This window comes from Pezoporus wallicus, unplaced genomic scaffold, assembly GCF_028554395.1.
Source record: "Pezoporus wallicus isolate ANWC-B61680 ecotype Strahan unplaced genomic scaffold, APGP_CSIRO_Pwel_v1 contig_2871, whole genome shotgun sequence".
Lineage (NCBI taxonomy): Eukaryota > Metazoa > Chordata > Aves > Psittaciformes > Psittacidae > Pezoporus > Pezoporus wallicus.
In genome coordinates, this window is record NW_026640775.1 from 3140489 (window position 1) to 3166528 (window position 26040).

The 26040-nt window shown below is 39.4% G+C and overlaps 1 protein-coding gene across 1 annotated transcript in view; it reads right to left on the bottom strand.

The window, feature by feature from the left end:
• POLR3B (RNA polymerase III subunit B) overlaps positions 1 to 21329 on the bottom strand; it is a 73195-nt gene extending 51866 nt beyond the window's left edge. The window contains exons 1-12 of the mRNA XM_057420512.1: positions 21189 to 21329; positions 20033 to 20065; positions 17472 to 17528; positions 17315 to 17379; positions 16605 to 16680; positions 14529 to 14629; positions 13255 to 13346; positions 11961 to 12078; positions 10850 to 10958; positions 3146 to 3268; positions 1533 to 1649; positions 915 to 1049 (exon numbers count right to left, since the gene is read on the bottom strand). Coding sequence (XP_057276495.1) covers positions 915 to 1049; positions 1533 to 1649; positions 3146 to 3268; positions 10850 to 10958; positions 11961 to 12078; positions 13255 to 13346; positions 14529 to 14629; positions 16605 to 16680; positions 17315 to 17379; positions 17472 to 17528; positions 20033 to 20065; positions 21189 to 21260 — 1098 coding nt within the window. The 5' untranslated portion in view covers positions 21261 to 21329. The remainder of the gene's footprint in view (positions 1 to 914; positions 1050 to 1532; positions 1650 to 3145; positions 3269 to 10849; positions 10959 to 11960; positions 12079 to 13254; positions 13347 to 14528; positions 14630 to 16604; positions 16681 to 17314; positions 17380 to 17471; positions 17529 to 20032; positions 20066 to 21188) is intronic.
• Between the last annotated feature and the right edge of the window lie 4711 nt (positions 21330 to 26040).

A 26040-nucleotide genomic window follows, 5' to 3' on the forward strand; every position in this document is an offset into this window, starting at 1 on the left:
TGCAGTTTCTCCAACCTGGTGCATTATGTATACCTGTCCGAGGTTCTGATGCATGATCAATAACCAGAGATTATACTGACTGCCAAAACTCCAACTTAAGTTAAATCAGAGCACAGTAAATTAGTCCAATCCTAAACTAAGTTAGTTAATCAAATAATCACACATAGAAAGGAAAAATCCATGCCATGGTAAAGAAGCAGTTCCTTCACCTGACAGGAAAATTCCCACTGCATTATGAGAACATAATTTGGCCAACAGCTAACTGCCACCCTCTCTGGAAAAGAACACTGCCAGTCAAACACCTCAAACCATTCTCTCCTTCACAGACCTTTCTCACTTCTACCTTCAGTGTCAAAATTCTGCAAGCAGAGAAGTCCACACAATCCACTTTCATTTAGCTGCTTAAGCCAACTTTAAACCATTCTGCTCTAGAGACCAGAAAAGCAGATGACAACAAATAAGCAATCTTATGGGCTTCTGCAAATTACAGGAGGCTTGAGTGGTTGTTCTGTGAGCTGCTACACAAGCTGGGTTCCCCATAGTGGGAGAGCCTAGAGCTGACACACAGCCACCTACTTGGCTCCAGTTTATTCTATTACCCAGTTGCTTAGTTGCAGGGACGCTGGATCTCACTGCTGCCTTTTTGGCACTAACATTGTTACGATGAATACCATATTTACACTGCTCTGTCCATTCATATGGTATAAAGACGCAATACAGAAATGAGGACATAATTTCTTAATCAGAGAAGCATATCTATGAGTCAACACAGAAAAAAAAACAACAAAAATAGAATGAGAAGAAAACCACTTCAGTCAAGAAGACAGGGATGCTCCGTATTTTGCATCTTTTAAAAGCAGACAGTAAGAAAAGCTTACTCTTAAGTAAAAACTCACTCTTAAGTAAAAACTCACCTGCCCTGCCAACTCCAAACGTTTATTTCCATAGTAGTCTCTGTCATCTACTTTATTTTCTCCTTGAGCCAAAATTACTCTGCGCACCATCACTGCTGTGTATATGCACTTGGCACGAAAATTGAATTCCTTGACCTGTAAACAAAACAAAACTGAAAACATACTGTTGTTTCAGGATCAGTTCCTTACTTCTTACTCAAACATATCCATTTAAATCAGTGAGTAATCTGACTGAGGAGTTACAAAAGGGATTTGTGCACACTACATTCTTAAAAAAACCTAAAAGTAATAAACAATAATGGCATGGAAACAGATAGTAAATGAAAACATATCTGAATAAAAGTACAGATCATGAGAATAAGACCTGAACTAACAGCTGATATGCCTGACTATGCAGACAAAAATGCATTGTATGATACATAGTTCAACGGTACAGCATTTCATAAACATAAAAATTACTTTTGACTCAATCCTAATCTTTCCCCTTATTTTGAGGATGATTTACTTTATCTCAGATACTAAGCATTCAAAGACATCTTCCCCTGCCAACAAAGCTCACACCATAAAAACCCATACAAATTTACATCAGTTTTAAAAAAACAACCCAACATTACATACAAGAACATGGGTCAGAATAGTTGATGCCAGCAGCTCTCGTGCTTCTTCCATCTTTGTTTTCTTTGGGCCTCCCCACATCCTTTGCCTTCGTACTTTATTTCCAATGTACTTCAGTGCCTGTCAATGGTGGGAATTAATGAGTCAATGTTAGAATTGTAACCTATGCAAATACGCACATGCATGGAGATTTGTATGTATTCATCAGTCCGTACAACCCCTTTCTACAGACGATGCAAACTCCAAACAAAGAGCAAAATATGAAACATCTGAGTGAGGCTAATAAAAAAAAAAAATCTTGAAAATTAACACAGTAAACACATGTTGTTTACCAAATGGAATGGGAAGCAGTGGAAGAGCAATACTAAAATACTAAAAGAAAGGAGATTGCAGAGATAGGAAAAAGGATTATAGAAATTTCAGAGATGTCTAGTTTATTCAGTTTGACTTTCCACCTTTCTTTTGTGTACTTGCTAAGATTTATTCAGATATTAAACTGTGAGGTGGCACTCACTGTTTAATAGGAACAAACACTGCTGTTTGGTACCTACATCTGTCTCAAAAAGTACAACGATTAAGGATTCTTATTCTCTTGTCAGTTGTCCAAGAAATTGAATCAATCTCCAGAATTCAGGATCAGATGAGGGAAAGAAACTACCCAGGTCCACACAGGAAGTTACTGACCGGACATGAAGCCATGCCCCTTACGTCAAAGAACTACCCTCTCCACTAAATAACAGGGTATCCTTTCCATCTGTTACCTTCTTCCGCAAATAGCTCACTTTCATTTAATTTGACATTTCATGCACATATCAACTTCTGTATTTCTGTTTTTAATATTTTCCTGGATGCTTCACACTTCCCTATGTTCCTCCAGCATCATCATTTTACTCTTACGACTTTGAATTAGGAGGCTTTGACGCTACCTCTATCCCTGAAAAGCCCCAAAAGACGCAAACTAGAAGGATGTTCACTTTACAACACTCAACATCACACACAGGAAGATCTGATAAAGTTTACAATGAAATAGCAGAAATAAGACTAATCTTCTAGCAGATTAGTATGTACATGATGCAAATGCTGCCAGAAAAATGGCCTGTGTTCAGGCTAATTATAAAAGTACACATGACCTGAAGAGAATTCTTGCAAATCTTTAGTAGGATGTAAGGTGGCTATTATAGTGGACTTTATACAAGAAATTAGAATTGGAGAAGAACATCTACTCTCAATGAAATGGTCATATCCCATCAGTGGGGCTTCTGTGAAATGGGGCATGCAATTACACCTTAAAAACCAGGAATTGTCCTCAACAAAACCCCATAATCTTACGGACATCAACTTCTTGTCCCATACATTATAAAACATAACCCTGGTTTTCTGAAATCGAACCATTTCTTGACTTTGTTTTTTTTTTCTCAGTTGGGAAATGAAAGAAAAGCTTCACTTTTGACAAGTCCCATCCCCTTTAAAACTCTCAGCTTAAAATACACACACCCCCCCCCCCCCCCCAAAGAAACCTCAAAACACAAAGTGTATGTCAATTGCTGACACAGCAAAGTGGTCAATACCCACTGTCTTCAGATTTTTATGGTCTTTGGCCATGTGAAAGGACACACCTGCATCTGGGTAAAAATCTGAGCTTTTTGGCATTCTTCCAGACTAGGAGCAAATGCAGCCATCACGTGTTCTTCTGTGCCAATCATCTGTACAATCTCTTGGTCACTCTCAACACCCATGGCCTAGGAAAAGAAGAAAAGACAGAAATAGCACAGGCTTTATGTTAACTCACTGACATTTGCTTATGCTAATTTGGTATTGTTTGTCTGCATTACTACTAAGCAAGAGCTACTTCTTCTCTAAGAAACTGTGCCATCTGGCACTGGCAGCACATATTCTAGCTACGGAAGAACTCTAGCTAAATGGAACTCTTGATAAGCAGCAGAAACACACAAATACTTTTTGGAGAGCTTTTTTTCCTTCACTGACAGAAGTTAAATCCTATCTATTTTTCTGAAGAAAAATAAATAAATACCAGGTAATAACAACCTTACACATGCAACAATGAAAACCAAGTAAAAATCTATAATAAATAAAGGAAGTTGAAATTTATTAGAAGATTACACACGGTCTCTTACCACAAGCAATTCTGTCAACTCAGTTGACTAAGCCACATGTCCTATTTGGGAAACACAATTTACCTCCTTTGCAGCTCCTTACATTTAGAGGATGACTTCACTACACAATTCCTCTTGAAAGCCATCCTATTATTTCACTGATCCTTGGACACCTTGTTAGACTTTATACTGCGGAAAAAGCTTAATAAACTAAGAAAGCGCTTAACAGGTTTAGAAAAATCTCTCTATCAGTAAGTGTTTCAAGGTGGCAGCCAACAGTGAAGGCCTTGTGGATTCCAGATGGTGCTAAAGCTCCCCCCCTTCACGCATTTGCCTGGAGCTCTGCCATATCAAGAAACGGAATTATCTCACTAAACCTCTTCTGGCCGAGTGGGAATACGTTCCTCAGAACTTTGTGAGGAAGTTACGTTTACATTCGTATTACTCCTCAAACTGCCTGCCACAAAGACCATTGTAAATCATGGCCTATGTAGACCCTCATACTCTGGTTCTCATTAAAAACTGGCATTGCCTCAAAAAGTCACATTTTCCTCAAAAATGCCCAAATACCTTCCCTTCTTATTGCTTTCATTGGGTGCCATTTTGCTTAGCACCTAGCCAGCTCTATCCCCTTACAAAACCCTTGCTCTAATTGTGAAGTATCCAGCTATTTGTTTTCTTTTTTTCTTTCATTTCTGCTTTCTTTTTCAATGAAGAAGTGGTTGGTTGAAGTTCCTTTAACTTCAAACTCTGCCTGTTCACCATGTGGCTTATTAGAAATTAAAAGCAGTGCAAAAGTAGCACACATCCAGTGTGAGAACATTCTCATTTTAGTGCAAAGCACAGATCACAATTCCAACATCTCAGACAGACCTGAGTGCCAAATAAAGATACAGTTACTTCACCAGATGAAAGTTTAATTGTGGTTTGCTCCCACTGAGTAGTAACCCCTCTGATCTCAAGGCTCTTTTCAGTGCCAGAATTTTCCCAAGTGATCTTACTGTAGTTCAGATCTCTATTTTTCAACATTTTTATTCTTCCTCACCCTTTTAAATAAGGTCACACGGTAGTTAACAAAATCCCTCATGACCTGAGAGCCAGAAACTCTACAGAAATATGAAAGCTTCACAATAGTCATTTTCCATGTGTTTAGGACTTGCTGATCAGCAAACCAGTTTAGGAACCACAACTGGATTCATACAATTATTGCACTTAGCCTGCATAAGAACAAAATTTAATTAAGGGAATCTTTGTGCCATACCAGGCACATATACCAAGAGTAAATAAAACTTATAAATACCACCCTATTTCTGCCCATCCAGTTGATTTTTGGATGGCAACCAGATCATAAGAGTAACTTAACAAGTGAACAAAGCAAGTGTGTGTGACAGGAAGTCAATCTGCAGTTTTACTTTGCTATTCCACCCATTAAAAAACCTGAAAGCCACAATAAATTAAAAAGGGTTGATTATTTCTTCTAACTTGATAAATCCTCTGACCAGAAATCTGACAACAAGATGAGAATAGGACATATCATTATGCACATGTAGATTTTCTAGTTGAACTCTGCAGCAGCAAACTCACTTGAGAATTCTGAATCTGTGTGTGGGAAAGGCTGGGATTGCCACTAAACAATATATGTTGTATCGTTAAATAAGTGCAAATTGGGGGAATTTAATTTATGAGCAATGACTAAAAGCTGAAAAAGATATGCTGACACAATAGCTTAAAAGTAAATCCATTTTCTCTCCTCAGTACTTTCAACAATTATGAGCAGAGCTGCACACACAAATCCACCTACATGCAATACTACAGGGCAAGCTACAGGCCCACCATGGTATCCTTGACACTTTTTTTTTAGTAAATTTGGCCCTGAAGCTGCAATTCTAAAAAAAAAAATAAAACACAAACAAAAAACCCACAACCAAAACAACCCAAAAAACCAACCCAAACCAAAACAAAAAAGGACTTTGAAATTAGTCTGTAACATCACAAAAGGATAGGAACAAATTATTTCTGGGTTGTTGCTTGAGTTACAGAAACACTAAGTACATGCAAAGTAGGAATGGGTCCTATGCTTACAGTGCTCATGATCCTACGACAAAGTCAAGAGAAAAGGAATTAACATAAAAGCAAAGCAGGAGACAAGACGTCTTGTTTATTTTTCATTGGAAGGCAATGTCACAAAGGGATGATTTTACGGGGGGAGGGGAAGGAGACATTGCAAAGGGATAACATCAGCAGTGAAAGGATGAGGAGAGAGACAGTAACAGGCTTTTGAAGAACATGGCTGGAAGACTAGTAGTCGATGGACAGAAGGCAGACAAATCAAAGCAAACATTCAGATCACCCTTGAGTTCAAGCAGGGAAAAGTAGTCCAAATGGGGTCAGCTGCCTCCTAGGACTTGGGAGGTTCCTGCTGCCCAAAACGTGTGCGAGTGCACACACATGTGCATATTAGAGAGCACATGAGAGAATGTGAGCCTGGCTCTTCCTCCCCCAGTTCGTGTCTTAATGATGATATCTGGGCGTTTCCATGGCACTTCCCTAGAATGTAGTTCTGCAGGCCATCAGGCTAAATTACAGAATGGAGACAGGCAGATGACTGGATTAAAAAGATGTCAGGGAAGTTCAAGGTTGACATCACAGACAGAATTGGTTTGGAGCTTTCATAATTCAAAAGTTACAAGCTATGAAACTGCAACCATGGGAACCCGTAATTCTGTGGATCATGTAAGACCACCATTCAGTTCTTCCTCTAGAGCTGCATTTTAACAGCTCCAAGACAAACACAGGTTTCATTTGTAAAAATGAAACTTGACCCCCTGTTCAAATCTTTTGCCGCAGGTCCTAGTGCAGTTCTTTATAGCTCCCACATAAACTAAAGATACTTCACCTAGCAATTCAGGTCGTAAAATTCAACTTTTAAGTCCCCCTAGGTTACTTATACTTTCTTCTTTCCACAGCCAGTTTTGGTGCAGCATGCAACCTCCATTTACTTCACCTCTCAGGACACAATCAAGCCTACCGAATCAAGATTACAAACCCAAAAGAAGAAATACCCCTTACCTTAAAACAGCTCTAACTCCCTGCAATGTAGGGAGCTCCCTGCATAAGAAGCAGCATTACCTCACCTTTAACCCTGATGTTTTTCAGGATAGAAACACCTTAAGTACTACACAAATACTCCACATCTCCTCTAATGCTCACTGCTACCTAAAACTGTTCAAGCCCCCCAGGTAAAGCGTGTGCAGCTCATAGCCTGACATATTAAAAACCCACAATGCACAGTTCACACAGTCCTATGACCTGTGCACAACTGACACACAGCTAAAGTAAAGGTCTCCTGGGATTGCAAGTCAACTCAGAACACCCTGAATACCATTCTGGTTGCACGTCTATATTAACTAATGAAGCAGTGCTACACCATGAACAGGAAACAAATTAGTTGCATCTACTTCCCATTACAAGGCAGCTAACAGCCCTTTAGAAATCTCAACAAATACATACTTTGGGGACAAAACTGTTCAATTTATATCACTATTTCAAACCAACTCTTCAGTTACACATACAGGGGCTGCACAAATACTTCTGTCACTTTCAAGAAGAAAGCTAGCACAGCAACAAAGCACTAACTCCCCCACACCTGAGGAGCAGACACTTCTATTCTGTCCTAGAATGCCATTTGCAGCCTATCAAATTTCAGTTAGCTGTGTTAGTGTGGTAAACTTCACAAAACCACAACTTCACTTGTTCTCAGCGCAATGAGCTGTTAAATCTACAAATACGTCTATCGCAAAGATCCTTACAGGTCTGAATGGCAGAAAAGCAAAGCAGCAGAACAAAGTCATTCAAGCTTCCCGTTTAGAAAAGAGAAGGGCAAGGCAGATGCATCCTTTAGAGTGATCCCACACAGTCCTGTCCCCCTCCACACCTATCCAGACTAAAAGACTTCTAGACCCACACTATTCCACCCCTCCCAACAGCTCACGTGCCTGTATTTCCTTCCTCACCAGGAAAGAAAATGTAGGATGGGAGCACTGTATGCCCAGGTCCTGCCCCTGCAGCTGTGTCAATGACTCACGCCTGAAGCACAACAGTGTTCTTAGATCTAGTCTAGGGAGCTCTTTATGAATTTTAGGCCTCAGCTCTGTCAGCAGGTAGTGTTTGTAATGCTTTCTACTTCATAGCCCTTGCTTTTGACAAAGATGTCTAAGGTCTATTAGTACACTTCCACTTTACAGTTGCAGTAGCTTTAAATCCACCTTAGATCATACATCTCCAATACTTGCTTTCTTTTCCACAAAGTTACAATGATTTTCCGGACCAGATCTACATCCTAAATCATTTGGAGGGACACTGGGCCATTTAAAGCTAGTGGGACTAGAAAGACAATCTAAAATTGCTTAATCTTCTCCCACTGAGTAAGAGATAACCCATGACAAAACTGTCCCCTCTAGGTGACCAATTACTAGCCATTTTCTTAGTCAAAACACTGAGGTGTGTGGAACTTGGTTGCAGCCTGAATGCTGCTCTGGGAGGAAATTTTTGTCACTGCTTTCTCCCTTTATTTTTTAATAAGAGATTATAAAAGCACTTGTTAAAGGATGCAAAGGCAACCAAAACGTCAGTCCTTATACTGCTTGTACAGCTTAACTTTGACCCTTGCAGATGTGTATCATCACATAACAAGAATCACAGCACTTACTAGTAATGAGGAAGTCCCATGCTTCATGCCCAAGGCTTAGTGTAAGTAGGAGGGAACTATTCTCGTTGCTTTTCCAACAAATCTATGCATAAAACTACTATGTGAGAGAGCTGAGGCTATACAGTGATCCCTAAGATAGGGATTTTCTAGTTTCATAGCTGTAGCATTTGTTAACCTTGCTTTTAGTAGTTAAATACAACAAAGTAATACTGCATTACAGCAATGCCCAAGAAAGATCAGAGGCTGGTGCCTGCCTAAGAATCCATTGAAAAGACTATCTGTGATTTTTAGTTTCCAGCTGGACACTCATCAAAAGTGGACAGAAGACCCCTAAAGTTCCCATGTCATTAAAGACAAAGTAAGAACTCACGAGTACAGTTAAGTGCTGGTCAAGAACAGAACACTGAGAATAGGTGAAGTGGGTGCAGCTAATTTGCTATTGGATTAAATGAGTAGAAATCTTTGAAAGGCACAACAGCAAGGAGCTTCTAACAACTGTAACCCCTTATTCAATAAATAAATGAAAAATAATGCAACATGGTATAGAATATAAAATATAGACAGGGAATAATTATAGGAAGCATTGTCAGAAGGTGATCAAATAGTACAACGCTGCTTAAAAAAACCCCAACAACCACCTCCTCAGACTTAATAACCCTGAGCAGTTACTCTTGCGTGAGCAGGTATTTATCTATACCAGCAGGGGGTGACAAAATGTAATAAAAGTCTGTAAGCGAAGGTGGAATCCAGCTGTTTGGTACTCCAGCAAAGGGAGCAACATTAACACTTTCCTGGAAATGAAAAGTTGTGAACTTAATCCTGACGCTTTTATGTGCATTTCTGTCCACAGATTCTTCTCAACCTCCTTTAACACTGGTCACCAAAACTAGATGATCTCCTTCAAGCGATCATCTTGAAGTGACCAGCTTAAACAGAGATAACAGATTTGTTTCTCAAGTCTAAATCCAATTCTTAAACTATTTTTTAGTACACACCCCAAAGCACTTCCTACAAGAAAACCGATTCTTACAATTTTCAATCAGCTAAAGAGCTGTGGTAATACAGAAAAGTGTACTTGCCAAGGCCAACAAATCAGCCCTGCTGGCAGAAACTATTTGGATGCTGTGAGTAAGTGCTGCCCTCTCCTGGCAATTTAATTCCTCGAGTGACTATCACCTTCCAAACTTCCAGTGCTGTAAACAACTAAAATGAAAAGGAAGCTGTAGGATTTACTTCTATTGGCTGCTAGATCCAGTCAGAATCATTTTAGTGCCCTAAGCCATCTTCCATGTGAATAGTGCCTCCAAGACAGCCACCCATTTCCTTCTGCACACACAGCGCACCAGGCTGCAAACCCACAGGCAGCAGTGAAACCTATAGGAAAAGAAGAAGTTACTAACTCCCAGGAGGAAAGGTCCTAGCTTAAGGCCTGGCCATGCTCTGCTGTCTTCTGCAGCAGCTGGACAGTGCATGTCTACCTATCATCTTCATTGGATGTAGCCCATGTGTTTGATACCACACCCAGGTGGGCTACCTGTCTGCTTCTAATCATATTGGGCAGCTAGGCAGAAGTCACCATTATGCCTTCAGTTGTGGGCACCCTTGGGTTAATTAAAATGAGAGAGAAGCAGAGAGCAAGAGAAAGCAGTTGTAGCAGTTTCACACACAATGAGGGCCAAGACATGATCACTAGCTATGCTGGCAGGGGAAATACTCAATTCTTGCTCAGAATGAGGGGTAGATGCCTCTCACAGGCTTAAATCCCACTGGCGAGAGCTTCAAAGCTCAGATAACTAACCAGGTATTCACTGCACTGAAAATACCAGTGACTGTTCCTGAATCAAACAGGGATTCTGAAGTGTTCTGATTGAGGCAGAGCTCATTCACAGGGGAAGGAAGTAAACTGCCAAGACATGCAAGCCTTGCTAGTTATCTTAACAGATTTAGGAATAAGTCTAAGAATTGCAAGACTTCCCCACAGGCCATCAGTATTGTTTACAGTTATGACTGGAAGTCATGTATAATGACCTCATGGCTACGTTAGGTCCCCAGATCTGAAACAAAGGATGATCCAGTCCACAAGTTGGAGGTGGTGGGCACCAAAACCAGAAATGAAGAGCCTTAACACAAGTTTGCAACATAACAAAAGAAATCAAAACCCTTCTGACTTCTGTAGCAACAGGAGCACAGACAGTGGTGCTGAGGGACCTTACAAAGCTGTAAGGTGGTAGCAGGCATTTGTCTTGGCACACCAATGCCCTCCTTGCACAAAAATGCAGTGCTTTTTCTCCTTCTGCTGTACAATAAAGATTTCTTCCAGGGAAAAAAAGCTTGCATTCCCTAAGCCCTGCCAAGTCCTTCTGTATGTATTAACTCTGAGAGCTGCTGCCAATCTTCATTCTTCAGCTACAGCACAGTTTGGGTTGTTTTTTGTTTTTTTCTTTTTCTTTTCTTTCCAACCAACAGTTGCATTACCTTAAATATAACAGCTGTATTACCTTAAATATGATAGCTATGGGAATATCTTCTGACAGAGTGTTGTGCTTCAGGTAAAATCTTCCTTGTTTCACAACCAGATTTGTTCTGCTCTTCTTCTCATGAGTGGAACTGAAGTTAAGAAAACAACCAACATATGTTCAACAAAGCTTGTACTGACACTCCTAGAATCTCCTCTATAAGACTTATCAAGCTTGACCAATGTTGCAGCTGAATTAATCCCACTATCTCCTCCTTTAAAAATTACATTAGAACAGCCAGGCATCACCCTGTAACTCCAAGCCAACAGGGTACTATCACCTGTGATGGGGAAGGTCAATATTTGACTTAAGTAAGTAGAAGCCTGTACTTCTCCAAACCATCTCCGCATGATTATCGACTTGGATATATCAGCAAGCTCATACTGTGCACAAGTACTGCAGCAATAACAGTAATGAGATATAACAGTACCTTGTATTGTACATTTAACCTCATCTAGGTTTACAATGGAACAGTAAAGTAGCTAGGCTAGGAGATACGTGAGAGAGTCTTCTGGAGAAATAAAAACAGCCCTCATACTGAACAGTGAAAATAACCATCTTATACCAGCATGCAGCTCAAAGAAGAAAAAGCAAACAAAATACAGAGAAAACTTAGTCAAGGAGTAAAGGCCAAATTTAGACATCTTGATGTTTTTGTTCAGTACAAAAATACTTGATTTTTGTTTCCTTCTCAATTGCCTTTAAAAGCTTTTACACCAATTAGATGGTTAGACAAAAGGTTACTATCCACTTTCCACTGCACTAACTTCATGCTACTTGCTGCAAAATGAGACCAAACACCATCAATTAGGAAGTGCACTTTGCTATGTTAAAAATTAGAACTTACTTTTTCTAGTCTGGGACAAATCCTCAAGTGCATGAGCAACTCCCACTGATTTCTGTGGGAATACTGTACTAACCGATTTTGAGATTAATGTTTTAGTAGACAAAATGGCACTAGCAAGAGAGGGGCACTGAACGTCTATAGCTTTTTCCTGTTAAACTATACTAGGAAGAAAACTACACAGTTACTTAAAATAAAACAATAAACTTTGTCTTTATCTCCGTACGAAATTGCAGGCTTTTACCATACCTGGTAACAGAAGCGCCAACTGTGCCTTTTCTATCTGCTTCCACAATGATTCTATTTTTGGATAACTGCTCTTGAATAAGAATGACTTTCTCTACACCTTTAACAATGAAATAGCCACCTATTCAATGGAAAAGAAAGATTTTGCATGTCAGTACCCTTGCGCCTTACTTGCCTCCTTCATTATGCCTTTGAATATAAATTATTAAAAGTATACAGGGAGTACACAAACAACAAAACAGGAGAGTAAATTCTCCCTTAAAAGAGTAAAGTCCCACCTGTGTGTCAAACCTATAACTAAAACAATGTCCCACTAGACTAAACAGAACTTTTGTTAGGTTCACACACAGTATTTGAGATCTAAGACTTCATGTGGGAAGTACCTAGAAAGAAAGAACCCACAGGCAGACCAAAAACTGTAAAGCTGTAAAAAACCCCAAACCTGTAAGATAACCATACTTATTAAAAGATGGTGTAGAATTGTTAGTTCTACAAATCAGGTAAAAATGTTGCATGTGAGAAGAATATATCAAAAAAGAACCGTCCATTCCAGATGCCTGGTATCAAATAAAGAAAGTGTTCCATAATTACTGACTCACTCTCTCCAACAGTCCAGGGATAAATTTCTATTACTTTTAAAAATTTATTTTAAGCCCTTGTTTTATCTCGGACAATACAAAGAATCTGCACATAAGCCACATTAGATTTATCTCTTACATTGTAGTTATTAATGCTCCTTCAGTCCATCACAACATGTCACAGTATCTTGCCACCACAAGCAAGCACAGCACATGTCCAGTGCATGCTGCAAAGGCAGCAGATAAAAACCAAAGAAATTGGTTGTTATAACCCTTCATTTCCTCTCTACATTCCAAATATTATCATGTAACACATAATTCTTGTTTTACAAAAGACAGCAAATGAGAGTTCCTACTCTGGAGTACACCATTATATGCAGCTCTCCCTTGATCCTCTTCATTTTCCTGAACAAATTCCATCTCTCTTCCCATATAACACATCACTTTACAATACTATGCACACTTGTTAACTTTTTCAGCATTTTGATATATTGTTTTTGTGGTTGAAAACTGTCTGCAAATACAAAGATTCCATGCTGTCAACCATTTCTTACTATTTTCAACAGCCTGCCCATTTCTTTCAGTTATGGGCATACAGTTGAGAAGTTCCCATGGTGACTTCACAGTGGCAGGAAATATTGCGATGGGGTAGCTCTATGCTGAAAAAGATTCAAAATTAAAAGCACAGATGGCAAAAAAGAACAGGAGTGCAAAAGTACCTGGATCTAAAGGACATTCATTAAGTTTGGCAAATTCTGCTGGAGTTTTCCCCGTAAGAACACAATTGGAGCTACGCAGCATTATAGGCATTCTGCAAGAAAACCAGATACACTTTTACTTCAGATTCAGAGAGAATAATATGAAGAGTCAAATTCTGAACAAAAACCTGGCTGAATAAACTCTTTAAAGACTGTCTTTTGTCTAGAAACTGGTAATGTATTTTGTTGAAAATTACCATTTACTTGAACTTTTCTCTTTGTCTTTAGCACACACCATGAAGCAATTCAAAGGACTCAAATTCAGATGGTCTTTTCAAGACTTTTCTTAAGAAATTACTTAGAACAAGAAATTGTTACTACACCTATAGAAGCTTGGCTTTGTAAAAGCGTTGTTGTGCATCATGTTGTATCGACAGAATTAAAGTATATTTTTTTAATATGAAAACTGAAAATTTCACTACAAGTGTAGCTCCTTAAGTATGCATCTTTTCTCTCCTACCCCTACTCCACCTTTAGCAAGATGCACAGTCACACAGTAAACAGTCTCTGTAAGGCACTGAACTTTAAAGCCAGCAGGGATGGTCTTTAAGAAATATGGTCTACAAAAGACAGACATCTTTACTGCCTTTAAAATGGAATTCTGCTTTCACTAAATGCTAGAACTGTCAGGGATTCTGCATTTTTGGTATGGTTAAGAAGGACATCTAATTTCTTAAAGAAAAAAATAATAACCACAAGTCATTTGACAGAGTTTAGAAAAACAAGATCAGTAAAAGGTCCTTAATGTTTCTCCATTAAAGCTCAACCTTGACTCTAAACCAAACGAAATTTAAAGGTGATTTTAACCTCGTGCAGAAGAACTAATGCTTGCCTTACTGGTTTTACCATTCACCTTCTACAGATATATCTCTGCATATTATGTATGAAAGAATAAGTAATTTGGCTACAAAGCAAACATGATTATTTTAATTTTGCAGCTCCAGTGCTCTTTCATATATTTCCCTCTTTGGTTTTATATTAGTATAAACATAGACAATATCTGTCCTTATATCCACCCTTCTTTGGAAGGAAAGGGATTTCGAGAAGCTTTTGCAAAACAGGCTCTTACAACAGAACCTGACAATCACATCTTGTACAGCTGCTCATGAAAATTTGGTCACTATTTCTTTTAACAAGGAAGCAAGGTTAGCCTACATTTACTTTGCAGTAAAACCTCTTCCAAACACAGAACCAAATGAAAACTAGTACCAGATGCTTGACATACAGTACCTTACCTGCCAATGGGCAATGCATTACGTATGATCCTCTGGCTTCCTCGTGTATATTCAATGTCCACTGTAATCGGGGCAGAGTAAGTCATGTCGCGCAGGCGGCACTAAAAGGAGAACAGTCATATGGTTAGATGTCGCCTTACAAGCTGAAGAGGTCCTCTTAAATCATTCCATGTTTGCTCTGTCTCCTATAAATCCTCAAAGATATCAAGCAAAGCAAAGCTTGACCAAGCTTTTCATGGTACCTGGGCTATTGTGAGGGTGGTGAGCCACTGGCACAAGTTGCCCAAAGAAGTGGCAAATGCTCCATCCCTGGCAGTGTTCAAGGGCAGGTTTGACAGAGACTTGGGCAACATGGTTTATGGTGAGGCGTTCCCACCCATGGCACAGGGATTAGAACTAGATGATCTTAAGGTCCTTTCCAACCCTAACCATTCTATGATTTTATGAGTCCCTGTTTAAAACAAAACAACAAAAAAACCCCAAATACTGTCATGTTTCAAAAGCAGCCAGTGGATCTGTCTTCAAAGGACAGCACTGCAGAGTGCAACTTCTTAACAGTTTAATTAAACAAACAGGCCTAATCTGCAGAGCTGACACAAAGACCATACTGTGTCACAGGCTCTGAGAGCAGCACTCAGCTCAGGGACATTTCTGCATGAAGACTCACAGCAGCTGTAGAGCTGTGCTGTCATATGAAGAAAAACACATGAGAGTAAGGCAGAGAGTGTGCTAGCTTATTAACAGAATGAGCAAATCTCACTGTATAGTACCATTTCTAAAGATGTCTTACAGAAGGTTCGCTACAGTACCACTTCCTGTAAAGACTCCCAGAATTAGTTTGCAAATTCCTCAAATAGCAAGAGAAGCAAGATATACATATTTACAACATAACCTAGCTCAAGGCTCAATCATTTCTAATCTGCTCTCCCCAGCCTCACTCTTTGACTGCTTGCTAGCCTTTAAGGTATGGCTTCTCTTCATATAGACAAGGTTTATAGCATTTGCTGAATACAATTTTTTCCAAAGGGCAGAATGTATTTCATGGTAAGAGTCTACATGAAAAAAAAAACAAAACTAAACAATCCAACTTCATGAATCAAGTGTACATAGCAAGATAAAAAGTGTCTGATACATGAACTGATTTATCAGGTTGACAACAAGCTGTAGGCAAAGTTCCAAGCTCAACTCCTGTTCTGAGGCTAAAAAGAAGCTGTCAGTACCTCTGTTGCAGTGGCATTTATCTCGAAGCATAGCAACAGGAGTACTTTATTCCTGAGCAATCTTTGACGAGAACTGAGTGACTTCAGATACGTGGAAGCAATCCTAAAAAGTCTAAACCTTATCTTAGTTTACGGCTTTCTTGTATGTACAGAAGCTACCTTATACCGTTCCAAAAGCAACAGACACTCTGATGTCAGTTCACAGCAGAATCTGCTCTCCAACATGCATCTTCATTCCAGAAGTACACAATCCATTTGTTAATCTACATGCTTACAGCAGTGCAAAGAAGTTAAATATACTACCCATAAAGCTAATGTTCATCTGCAGTTTCTTGTAATTTTATCAACTTCCACCTGGGTTTTCTCAAAGTTTTCTTGTTTGCTCTCTGACTCAGAGTTAAGAACTATAAGAAAAAAATCAGATGTATGCTCCCAAAGAAGACTGAGAAGGAAAGGGAGACTGAAGTGACCTATGGTATAGACAGTAGCAAGGCTAATATTTAAAAAAAAGCTAATAAAAACATCAAAGAACACCACATTGTGGTGTGATGACTTCAGCTGTAATAAGGAGAGCCACAAGACTAAGCAGGAGAAGTACTTATCACCACTTTCATGGAAACTCACTCAAATACAGTTACCATGAAACACCAAATACAGCTATGAACATGCCACAAAAAAAAAGAACTAAAAAATAAAAGAATGCATTACGCAATGTTTAAATCTCTGAAACTTCCTTCTACTGTGATGATGGCATGCATTGTATCACCTCAGGTAGCATGCACATACTCAAAGTTATCTGCAGCTAGTACCCAAGACATTCCCAAGATCAAACAAACACAGATGCAAACATCAATACCTCATGAGGCGATACAGGTCGTGTTACATTGAAGCTTTCTTCCACATCCGGAGTACCAACATAGATGTTGAGGTACCTGTAATACAAACAGTTCCAAAATGAGCAACAAGGCAAATATTTTTAAGGAAATTCAGGAAGCAGAATTCTACATATACTGAAAAATGTTTTTGATAGGTTTCAGTAATACGAAATATTACTGAAAATAATATTCATATTCAGTAATATTCATATTCAGTAATATTCATATCCAGTAATATTCAAAATCATATTCAGTAATATGAAATATTACTGAAAAATGCTTTGATAAATGTAGGTTGGTTACTAATGAGTTTCCCAAAGTAACTCATTATATTTGAGCTATGTTCTGGTTAGTTAAAATGAAGATTTAAATTGCACATGCAATAAACCCCAAGTTACCTTTGCAAATAGACAAAAAGAAACTCCCACCTGTCACACAAGATTACTAAATTACAGAAAAAATTATGACATAAAGTATTGATAACAGCTGACTATTTAGTCTGCTTCACATGATTATTCTTTAAATATTCCTATATTTCAATAGAAAAGAAGAGAAGCTTCAAAGAATAGGTAAGCCATGGAAAATATTCTCTTGATTTATAAGCACACAGGTGCCTATAAGCATAGCCAATGACAAACCCGTAAGACAGCACCGGATGGTACTACCGATACAGAAAACATTTCATGCTTACTTCAAGTACCACATTGGGTCAGCATCACTTGTAACTTTTTCATTTGCTTTCATAATTTTCTTTATCTGGAGGGGAAAAAAAACACAAAACAACAAAAGATAATCATGTGCCATTTCTGAGGACTAAGAGCCACTCTCTTCCCACTCAGAAAACATACCTCCACATTGATGAAATAGTTGAATGAGTCTATGTGCTGCTTCACAAGTCCTTTCACCTAAAAAATACACGCATGCAGCAAATGGAATTAGTGCCAGTAACTTAAATTATACAAGGCAGAAATTTTGAGACAAGAATTTATAAGTACTTTTGGATCTGTGCTAAATTCTTTCAGTTAAAAAATTCTGAGAAGTGCCTGGACAACCAGTCTGGTTCTACACTAGCATCGCCATGAGCTGTCATTGCCTTTTGAGTCAGAAAAATAAATCCGTAGCTGTACTAAATAAACACCCAATAGACTTTGAAATTCACATACACAAACAAGAGCCAATACAAGGGAAAATCTTTTGTCAGATTGCTGTTATTCTGAAATAATTTTAAGCATTTAGCTTAAAACTAGCCATGTGTGCTGCTTGAGAAAAAAGCTGCCTGCACCCTAACAAGAGCAGTTAGCATAAAGAATGAGAGGGATGGCAAGTGAGATGGGGCAGACGGAACAGAAGTGGGGTGTGAAAGAGGTCAATAAGCAAGGAAACAGTCACAGGAGGGCAGGACACTGCTAAGAAATCTGAGTTTGATTTGTAGGCAGGAAGAGAGGACATGCGCAGGGGTAACATCACACAATAAACATAACCCAGTTCCCCCAGGTAATGGGTTGATACGATACATTTCAAGGATTTAAGTTTAAGGTATTTAGAGTAATCAAAAGAAGGGGTATTACACTAAATAAAATTATCTGGGATTCAAGAAAAGAAGAAAGATTTTGGCTTGAAGGAATACTAAGAGAAGCATTAATTTTGTTAACAGATTGGCATTTGCAGAAATAAAAGGTGTAACGATCCTCACTGCAGTGCAAAATCCAGCCTTGAAAAGGAAAGACTGCTAGCTGATATTGACATGTGCTTACATGCTTACAGAGGGCTTTAAGCTTTGAAACATCCCATGACAAATAACATGTTGTAAGACTTAAAACTTCATATATAGAGACACATTTACATTGTTTGCATGGTAGGCAACAGTTCTTTCTAAAATTATTAGTAGGAAATAAGCTTAGAATGACAAATCAGGCTTCTCATTGAAACCTCCATGGGTTAAGACAAAGGAGAAATGACTCCAGAGCAGAACTCTTCAGATATGATTTTCCCTAATTTACAACAACACTGCACATCATATGATATAGGCAAGAAAAATATTATGGATTTATTATAGATTTATTAGATTTATTATTATGGATTTACTATGGAAAATATTATGGATTTATTAGAAATCAGGCTGGTAGCTCTTTCTATTTTTCAATGAGGTGATCTCAACAGCTTTATTGAAGAAAACTCCACTTTAGAAACTGTAATGCACAATATCAGCTTTGTATAACTGTATCACTGCTGGCGTAAATAAATCAACATGCAACAGACAGGCCAGACCACCATCAGCAGCCTGGTAGCAAAGGGCTCCCTGGCTGGAAATAATGTGGGATGGATACACTTGGCATAAAGCACACAGCAAATTGCACCTCACAATCAGCAGCAACCCTCCCTTTTTCACAGTCTCAAGAATTCAGACAATATCAGTAGCTCAAGCTTGTGATGGAAGTCCATGTGGTTGCTAGGAGAGACACAGAAACAGGATTCATTAGGGCCCTGAAGCATCTTCAGAGCCCTGAGCCAAAGTGAAAACATACACAATCAGTAACTGGCTTTTGAGCTTTGTTTTCCTGCCAGGATCAAACACTCACGGGTACAACAAAAAGAGAAGGGCAGAGAAGGAAAGAAAGAAGAAACTGGGAAGGAAAGGAATTAACATAGTGAGGTTGAAAAGAAGCTTGCTGAAGTGGGAAACATTTCTCAAGACTGACGATGGGTGCAGAGGTGGTTGCAATTCCCTGAAGGTACTATGAACATCATAGACTTTACCTATCACCTTTATGATACAATTTTCATTACTGCCTTTCTCCTCCCTCACTTCCAACTGTTAGTCCTGCTATTACATCCAATGGCATTTTATATAGAACTGTGCCTTAAACTAATACCAGATTAAATGAGTAGCACTGAAATAAAGACACTAGCAATCTGAGTTCTGTCAGGCTGTGACTTCACAAGGGAAGATATACATATATTCAAGCCTTTGCAGAACCCAGAACTGTAGTTATATGATTCCTATGACAAACACAACTACAAACTTAACACCCAGTCTTTTATAAAGACCATGACAGGATCTCTGAGTGCCAGCAAACCAGCAAAATGATCTGGAAACATTACATATATACAATGTTCATTGAAAACAGGGGGGGTGGAACTAGATGATCTTAAGGTCCTTTCCAACCCTAACTATTCTATGATTCTATGATCAAAAAGAATACCCCCACAAATTAATCTGTAAATTAATCAAGAAACCTATCTACGTAATGACTTTATCTGTAATTGTATTGGAATTAAGAAAAAAATAACAGCAAAATCCACACAGGTGAGGACAGGTATCCTGGGAAACAACAAAAGCTAGGAGAGGAATGTAAAGTTAGAAAAGAGACAAAATATTCATGCCATGAAATGCATGCACCGCACTAACCTTCAGAAATGCTGGAAGAAGTCTCCATTTTTCCTGAAAACAAAAAACTGTTTGAAATATCTTTCCAAAGAGTGAACAAGCATCTAAGAGGCTTAAGCTTGAGTTTGGTTTATTACTATTGTTGTTGTTGTTGTTACAATTTTAAACACTAATGTTATTTAAAAACAGATCCATTTATAAAAACAGACTGTAAAACCAACCTAGATGAGTAAAAACAAAAGAGAGAGATGACTCAGATCATCTTAATAAGCTATATGTACTATGGAGTATTTACTCAGGATGCAATGGGGCATTCTCTTTTCTAAAAGCAACTGATGTGGGAACATATATTTCTTAGAAAATTCCTTACTAACACACCCTCATTTAAGAACAAATGCCATGGGGTTTTGGTCGTTAACACTGTAAATTATATTCCTAGCAAGGGAAGACTTGCTACAACTTTTCCTTGACAAACACATGCAAGAATCTCAGTCCCAGGAACGGCACTTGCAGACATGAGTCTCTGTAAAACCTAACAGTACCTTGACTCCTACAGAGATTTAGCAAAACTATCAAAGTTTGACGCAACACAAAGTTTGATATCAAACAAAGTGCAGTCCAAGTATACCAAGGTTCCTACAAACTTTCCTCCATTTCTATTCTTTGATGACCACTGGGAACATCTTCTTGCCTCAGCCCCACCTTCACGCCCCATGGCATGGGGAGCCCACCCCTCACTTGAGATGAGGGATGCGGGTTGAGGGTAAAGGTGAGGGCCAGAGGCCACACCACGAGGCTGCAGCACTTGGCTCCAGGGGAGAGAGCATACTGTAACAGTCATAAATCATCACCACTTTAGTCTGACATTCAGAAGCACATGTCAGCGCTGTAGTTGTGGTGTAATAATCCTTCACGGTGGAACTGGTAGAGGAACTCATGGCAAATCGCAGCACAAGGCTTTTGGGCTCCATTTCTGACGTGCTCTTTCCAAACACGAAGCCCAGTGAAGCCAAAGGAACCTGACACACAGCCTCCTTCACTTCCTCCCTATCCCCACGCCAGGCAACCCTCAAACTTTAAGGAAAAACCGCAGAGGGCACAGGCCTTTTTGCTCCTGGGCAACCCCAGGAACGGAGACCCCCATTACGCGTGCCGCCCCTTCCCCGCCGCCGCTAACCTCCACCGTGTCCACGGGAGCCGCCGCCTGCTCTGGGGTCAGGGCCCCCAGCTCCTCCGCCAGCGCCTCCATCCCCAGCCCCGCACAGAAACCGCAGCGGAGGCTGACGGCGAGGGACCGGTGTGCCGCAGCCAAACGCGTCCTCCCGCCACAGCCGCGCAGTGCACGAACGTTCCGTGGCCCCGGGGCCCTGGCGGGGTGAGCACGGAGACACACGCAGGTAAACGAGGCGAAAGTGGGGGCTGCCGGGTCTCTCCAACCTCCTCTTCCCCCGATGCTCTGGCTCCTCGGAGGGGACTTTAATGCCTGTTAGCGTTTGGGGGTCTCCCTCTGAACCTGGGGAGCGGGCTGACACACACACGAGGGCACAGAGCAAGGGGGTGCTGATATTTTACAATGTTTAGGATGCAAAGAAAAGCCTACAGAAGATACTGTTGTTGTCTCTTTCCAAGCTTAGTGTTCAGTGCTGCAGCTGGATCACCTACAGCCTTTTTTCCCCCCAAGTGCTATAGAGATGCCCAAATCACAGTTAACAGGACTCCTCCTCTTCCCCAGTTTAATTTAAACGAAGAAGCATTTCTGATCTTTTAAATTCCCGTGACAAAAAGCTTTTGCCGGTTCATGTATAACAGTTGCTAAGCACATTTTAAAAGTAGAGTGCAAACAGTACTTGCGCACACACCTCTGCTCTGGCTCACATTCTGCATTAACAGCTGACTGAGTTTGGTCTGGGCTCCACGCATACATCCTGGACGTGAAGGCCCAGGTTAAACCTGAGAGTAGCAACATTTCATATCACTTCCATTTAGCTTCCTGCCTAATACAGTCAGCCTGAAGATTTCAACACACAGCAGTGCTGCAACAACCTTCATGCCCTTCCACCTATCTAAGGACGTGCTCAAAGAGTAACTGTTTCAGTCCAGTGACCTGTAGCCTCCTCCATTAGTATATAATCAGAAATCATGATTACTTCCACAATAGAAAACAGTAATAAACAAACAATGATGTTCAGAGGATTAAGAGTTTATTATTACCTTTCTAAACCAAGGACCTCAAACCATTCTGTGATTCTAGGAGATTAAGAGATTTTACAGGAAGAACAGAATGCTTACCCATGCCTTTACTGCCACTCACTATGGGGATCTGTCATTGCCCTCTACCCCCAGTATCGGCCAGTCTGAAGCCTCCCATCTATTTTATCATTCCCAAGAGTGGAGCTGTGATAAAGTACACGTTACCTTAACGTGTACACGTTACTTACGTGTACTATGACCTCTCACATACTCTCACTCCCCTCTTTTGGCTGCTGTTGTACATCAGGTTTTTTTCTTTCTCCTTGTTAACTGTGTTACCCCAGCAGTGCTACCATTACTGATGGGAGGCTCAGCCTTGGCCAGTAGCAGGTCTGTTTTGAAGCCATTGGCTTTATTGGACATGGGGCAAAGCTTCCAGCAGCTCACAGAAGCTGCCCCTGTAGGCACCCTGCTGTCAAAACCATGCCCTGCAAACCAAATACAACCTTCTTCCAAGGAATCTGAGTTAAGCACACAACTGTTTTGAATGTTATTTGTGTAGCCCAGTTTAAATCAGAGCTCTAGACTCCACCTACAACTGAGAAATTTGAATCACGATGTGTTATTAGTGCAATCATTTATCTTCAGCATTTAATAATCCATTACATCTCAGAAAGTTGGCATAAATGACTTCTCACCACCAGTCATATCACAAAGAATTTAATTCATACAAACCCTCAAATATTCATTTCATCAGGGAAAGCTGCTACAGAATTACATCTTGCTTCACAAGGACAACTTCAGAGTAAAGGCAAGTGCATTTCAGCCACGGCAGTGTCAACAGCATGCAACACATGACATTAAATTGATGCAGTGCCTAAGCTTCAAACATTAAATAAAAATTAAGGTACATTAAACAATCAGTTGAAACATAGGCCATGCTATAAAATGCCCCTTGCTAGTTAACCACCAAAAACCCCAACAAACCCTCATTTGAGTATTTACTGGTAAAACCTAGTATGAGAGTTTCCCCAGAACATTGAAGATCTATAGTTGTATTTAATAATAGAATGCATATAAAATATTATAAAAAATCATAATCCTGTTATAAATCATCTTCAAACACTGATAAGATCCTCTTTTGGCTGAAGCTTAAAATAGTTTATGTCTTTCCAAAGATGCAGCAATTCACTAGGATTTAACTTCCCATAATTGCCTTTGAAATGCATTCTTCTCTTGATGATTTTGAATTGCATATCAAAATTTCATATTCATCTAAGCAAGCCTGTTCTACCTAGTGGCACAATTCCTATATTCTAGGAGTTTCTTTCTCACTGGTTTTTCAGGCTTCAGGAAACAGTTCCCTTTAAAATACGCATTCGTCTTTATTTTGTGCAATGTTTTTTACAAGGGATAGAGCAGAAGTGCACTACAGAAATTTCTTTTCTAAAAAGGCATTTTGGAGAAAGTTTCTTATGTACATGTGACCAAAATTCTTCAACAGTGAGGAACAACTGACCAGAAGTCATTTCCCTTACCAAAAAGAGTACACAATTCTCTAGAAACGGACTACAAAACCACAGTGCTAATAATGCCCAGGTTTTTTAGACCTTTATGGTAAGACACAGTAATGTACATACACGATTTTTGGGACACATTAAGCTTTTATGGGTTATCTTGTCTCTTCATAAAAAATAGATTGTAATATAAAATATTAGAACAAGCTATATAACTTGTACCATATGGAATTTATATATGACATTTTAAAAAGGACTATTATGTAGTAATATATTAAAAGATTATTTTCAAGTAAATTAAGATTCAGTTTCATAGATAACATATCTATAATACGTATTCCAGCAGTATCTATTCCCAATAATCTGAAATATGCAAAATAAAGCTGTGTAAACTTACAGTTTATTTCCACATTTCTCAATTTCAAGCCTGTTCATTTTCTGTATGCAAGATTCCTGATGCCTTAAATGGGAACTAAATACTGGGGACTATTACAAAGAACTTTAAAGAAAACCGCAGTATTTCTCACAAAATGAGTGAAAGTGAACTCAATCAATCACATTTTCAGAATGACTAATCACTTGGGTTCTTGCTTTCAGACCCCAGGATATCCTTTGAAAAGCTTACGCCCTCATCCAACAGAATATAAAAGGGGGAAGTTGCTCTGTGGTACTCTCTAAGGTCACTTTCAAGTGCTTTTAGGAATAAAGGTCAGAAAGACCTAACTTAAAAATACTTAATACCCATTAAGATCAAAGATTAGTACATACACATATTAAAGGTTAGATTTAAGAGCTGTACGACCACCACTGGATAAACAAAATGCTTATAAACATTATATACAGAAAGTAACTCCACCCCCCTCCCATCAACATGATGTTTCTTAGGTGCTTATCATTAATCTCAATTACAGTTGAGAAGTTGTGAATGATTCCTACTTCAAATGGTGCATGCTTCTTCTGTAACTGCTATACTTCATACAGCTTACAACACTGGCATTCCCTAATATTAACAGAGGCCAAGTTCTCATTCCAGTAGTTGCAGGAGTACCAGAACTTGGCCTAGTACGAATCTGGTTTTGGTTACAAAAGCAGTTCTTATATTAAAGTCTTTTCAGAAATTTGAGTGTTGTATTAGGTGTTGCTCTACAAAAATACAATGTAAGCACAGTACATTTTACCTACAATTGTTTTCTCATTTCATAATTGCATTGCTATATATAAATATATTTAAGTTGAAAAAATAACATTGTTTTAATGGTGGCAAAAAAAAACCAAGTACTGTGCCAGCCTCATGCAGCAAACTCCTTGACTATATTTGCATCCTCCTGCCTACAGGTCCATGGCAACTGCCTGCAACGCTTGTCAAGCCTTGCTATGAGCTGGACAGATGAGCGGAGGAACCCGATGCCTCAGCTACAGGAGCTGACCATGAATACCCCAAGCAGAATGAGTAAGAGGAAGAGAAAAATGAATGATTGCAAAACATCACTTGGAGGCAACTGAAAAGTAACAACTTGAATATGTGTGCTTGTAAATTAGAAATTATTAGAAGCTGTGATTTTGTGTATAAAACCACTTGTATTTACTAGCCACTTGCTAATAAGAAACTACACCTTATATTGTATGGATTTGTCACTTGTAAAAAAGATGTTAGAGCATGCAAATTTGCAGCAGCTGTTAGAAAATGCTAAGGCAAAAGCTAGAAAGATTCTAATACAATGGTAGCGTTATAAAGCAGGTAATGGAACAAATTAAGAGGGTGGGAGAACTCCACTGGTAAGAAATTTCTTTGGCTAGTCCCTCGCTGCCATCAGCATCTTCAACATGCTGCTGCACTCTGTTAATAGTTACTCTGCTAATGTAAATCTGTGTGTGCCTTACCATAGTAGCAACTTGTTACTAGATGAAGCAGGTGAAACTCTGCATTGACAAGTGCAAGGACTGAGACTGACCAAATGCCTGCTACAACAGTCAAGGGCAAGACTGGGTTGGCCTCTGTGTTTGCCACCAAGAAAAACCTGTAGCTCCACTGTTGGCTGCAACCCAGCAGGTGTGGAGCAGTGGGGACACATGCCATGCCAGACCTTGATGTGAAAGACGGCCTCCCCTGTTATCAGAGAGCCATACAGCAGAAAAAAGGGCAGGTCCAGCAGCCTGTAGTTGGTAGATGTTGCAGATACAAACTAGCCCAAATCCCCTGCTCACATAGGGTCATCCAAAAGATAGATAAAACTAAAAGGGGGAGATGTGGACACAGTGTTCTCACAGGAGAATGGATATTTGGTACATGAACTCTGAATAATCCCAAAAGACACAGCAAGG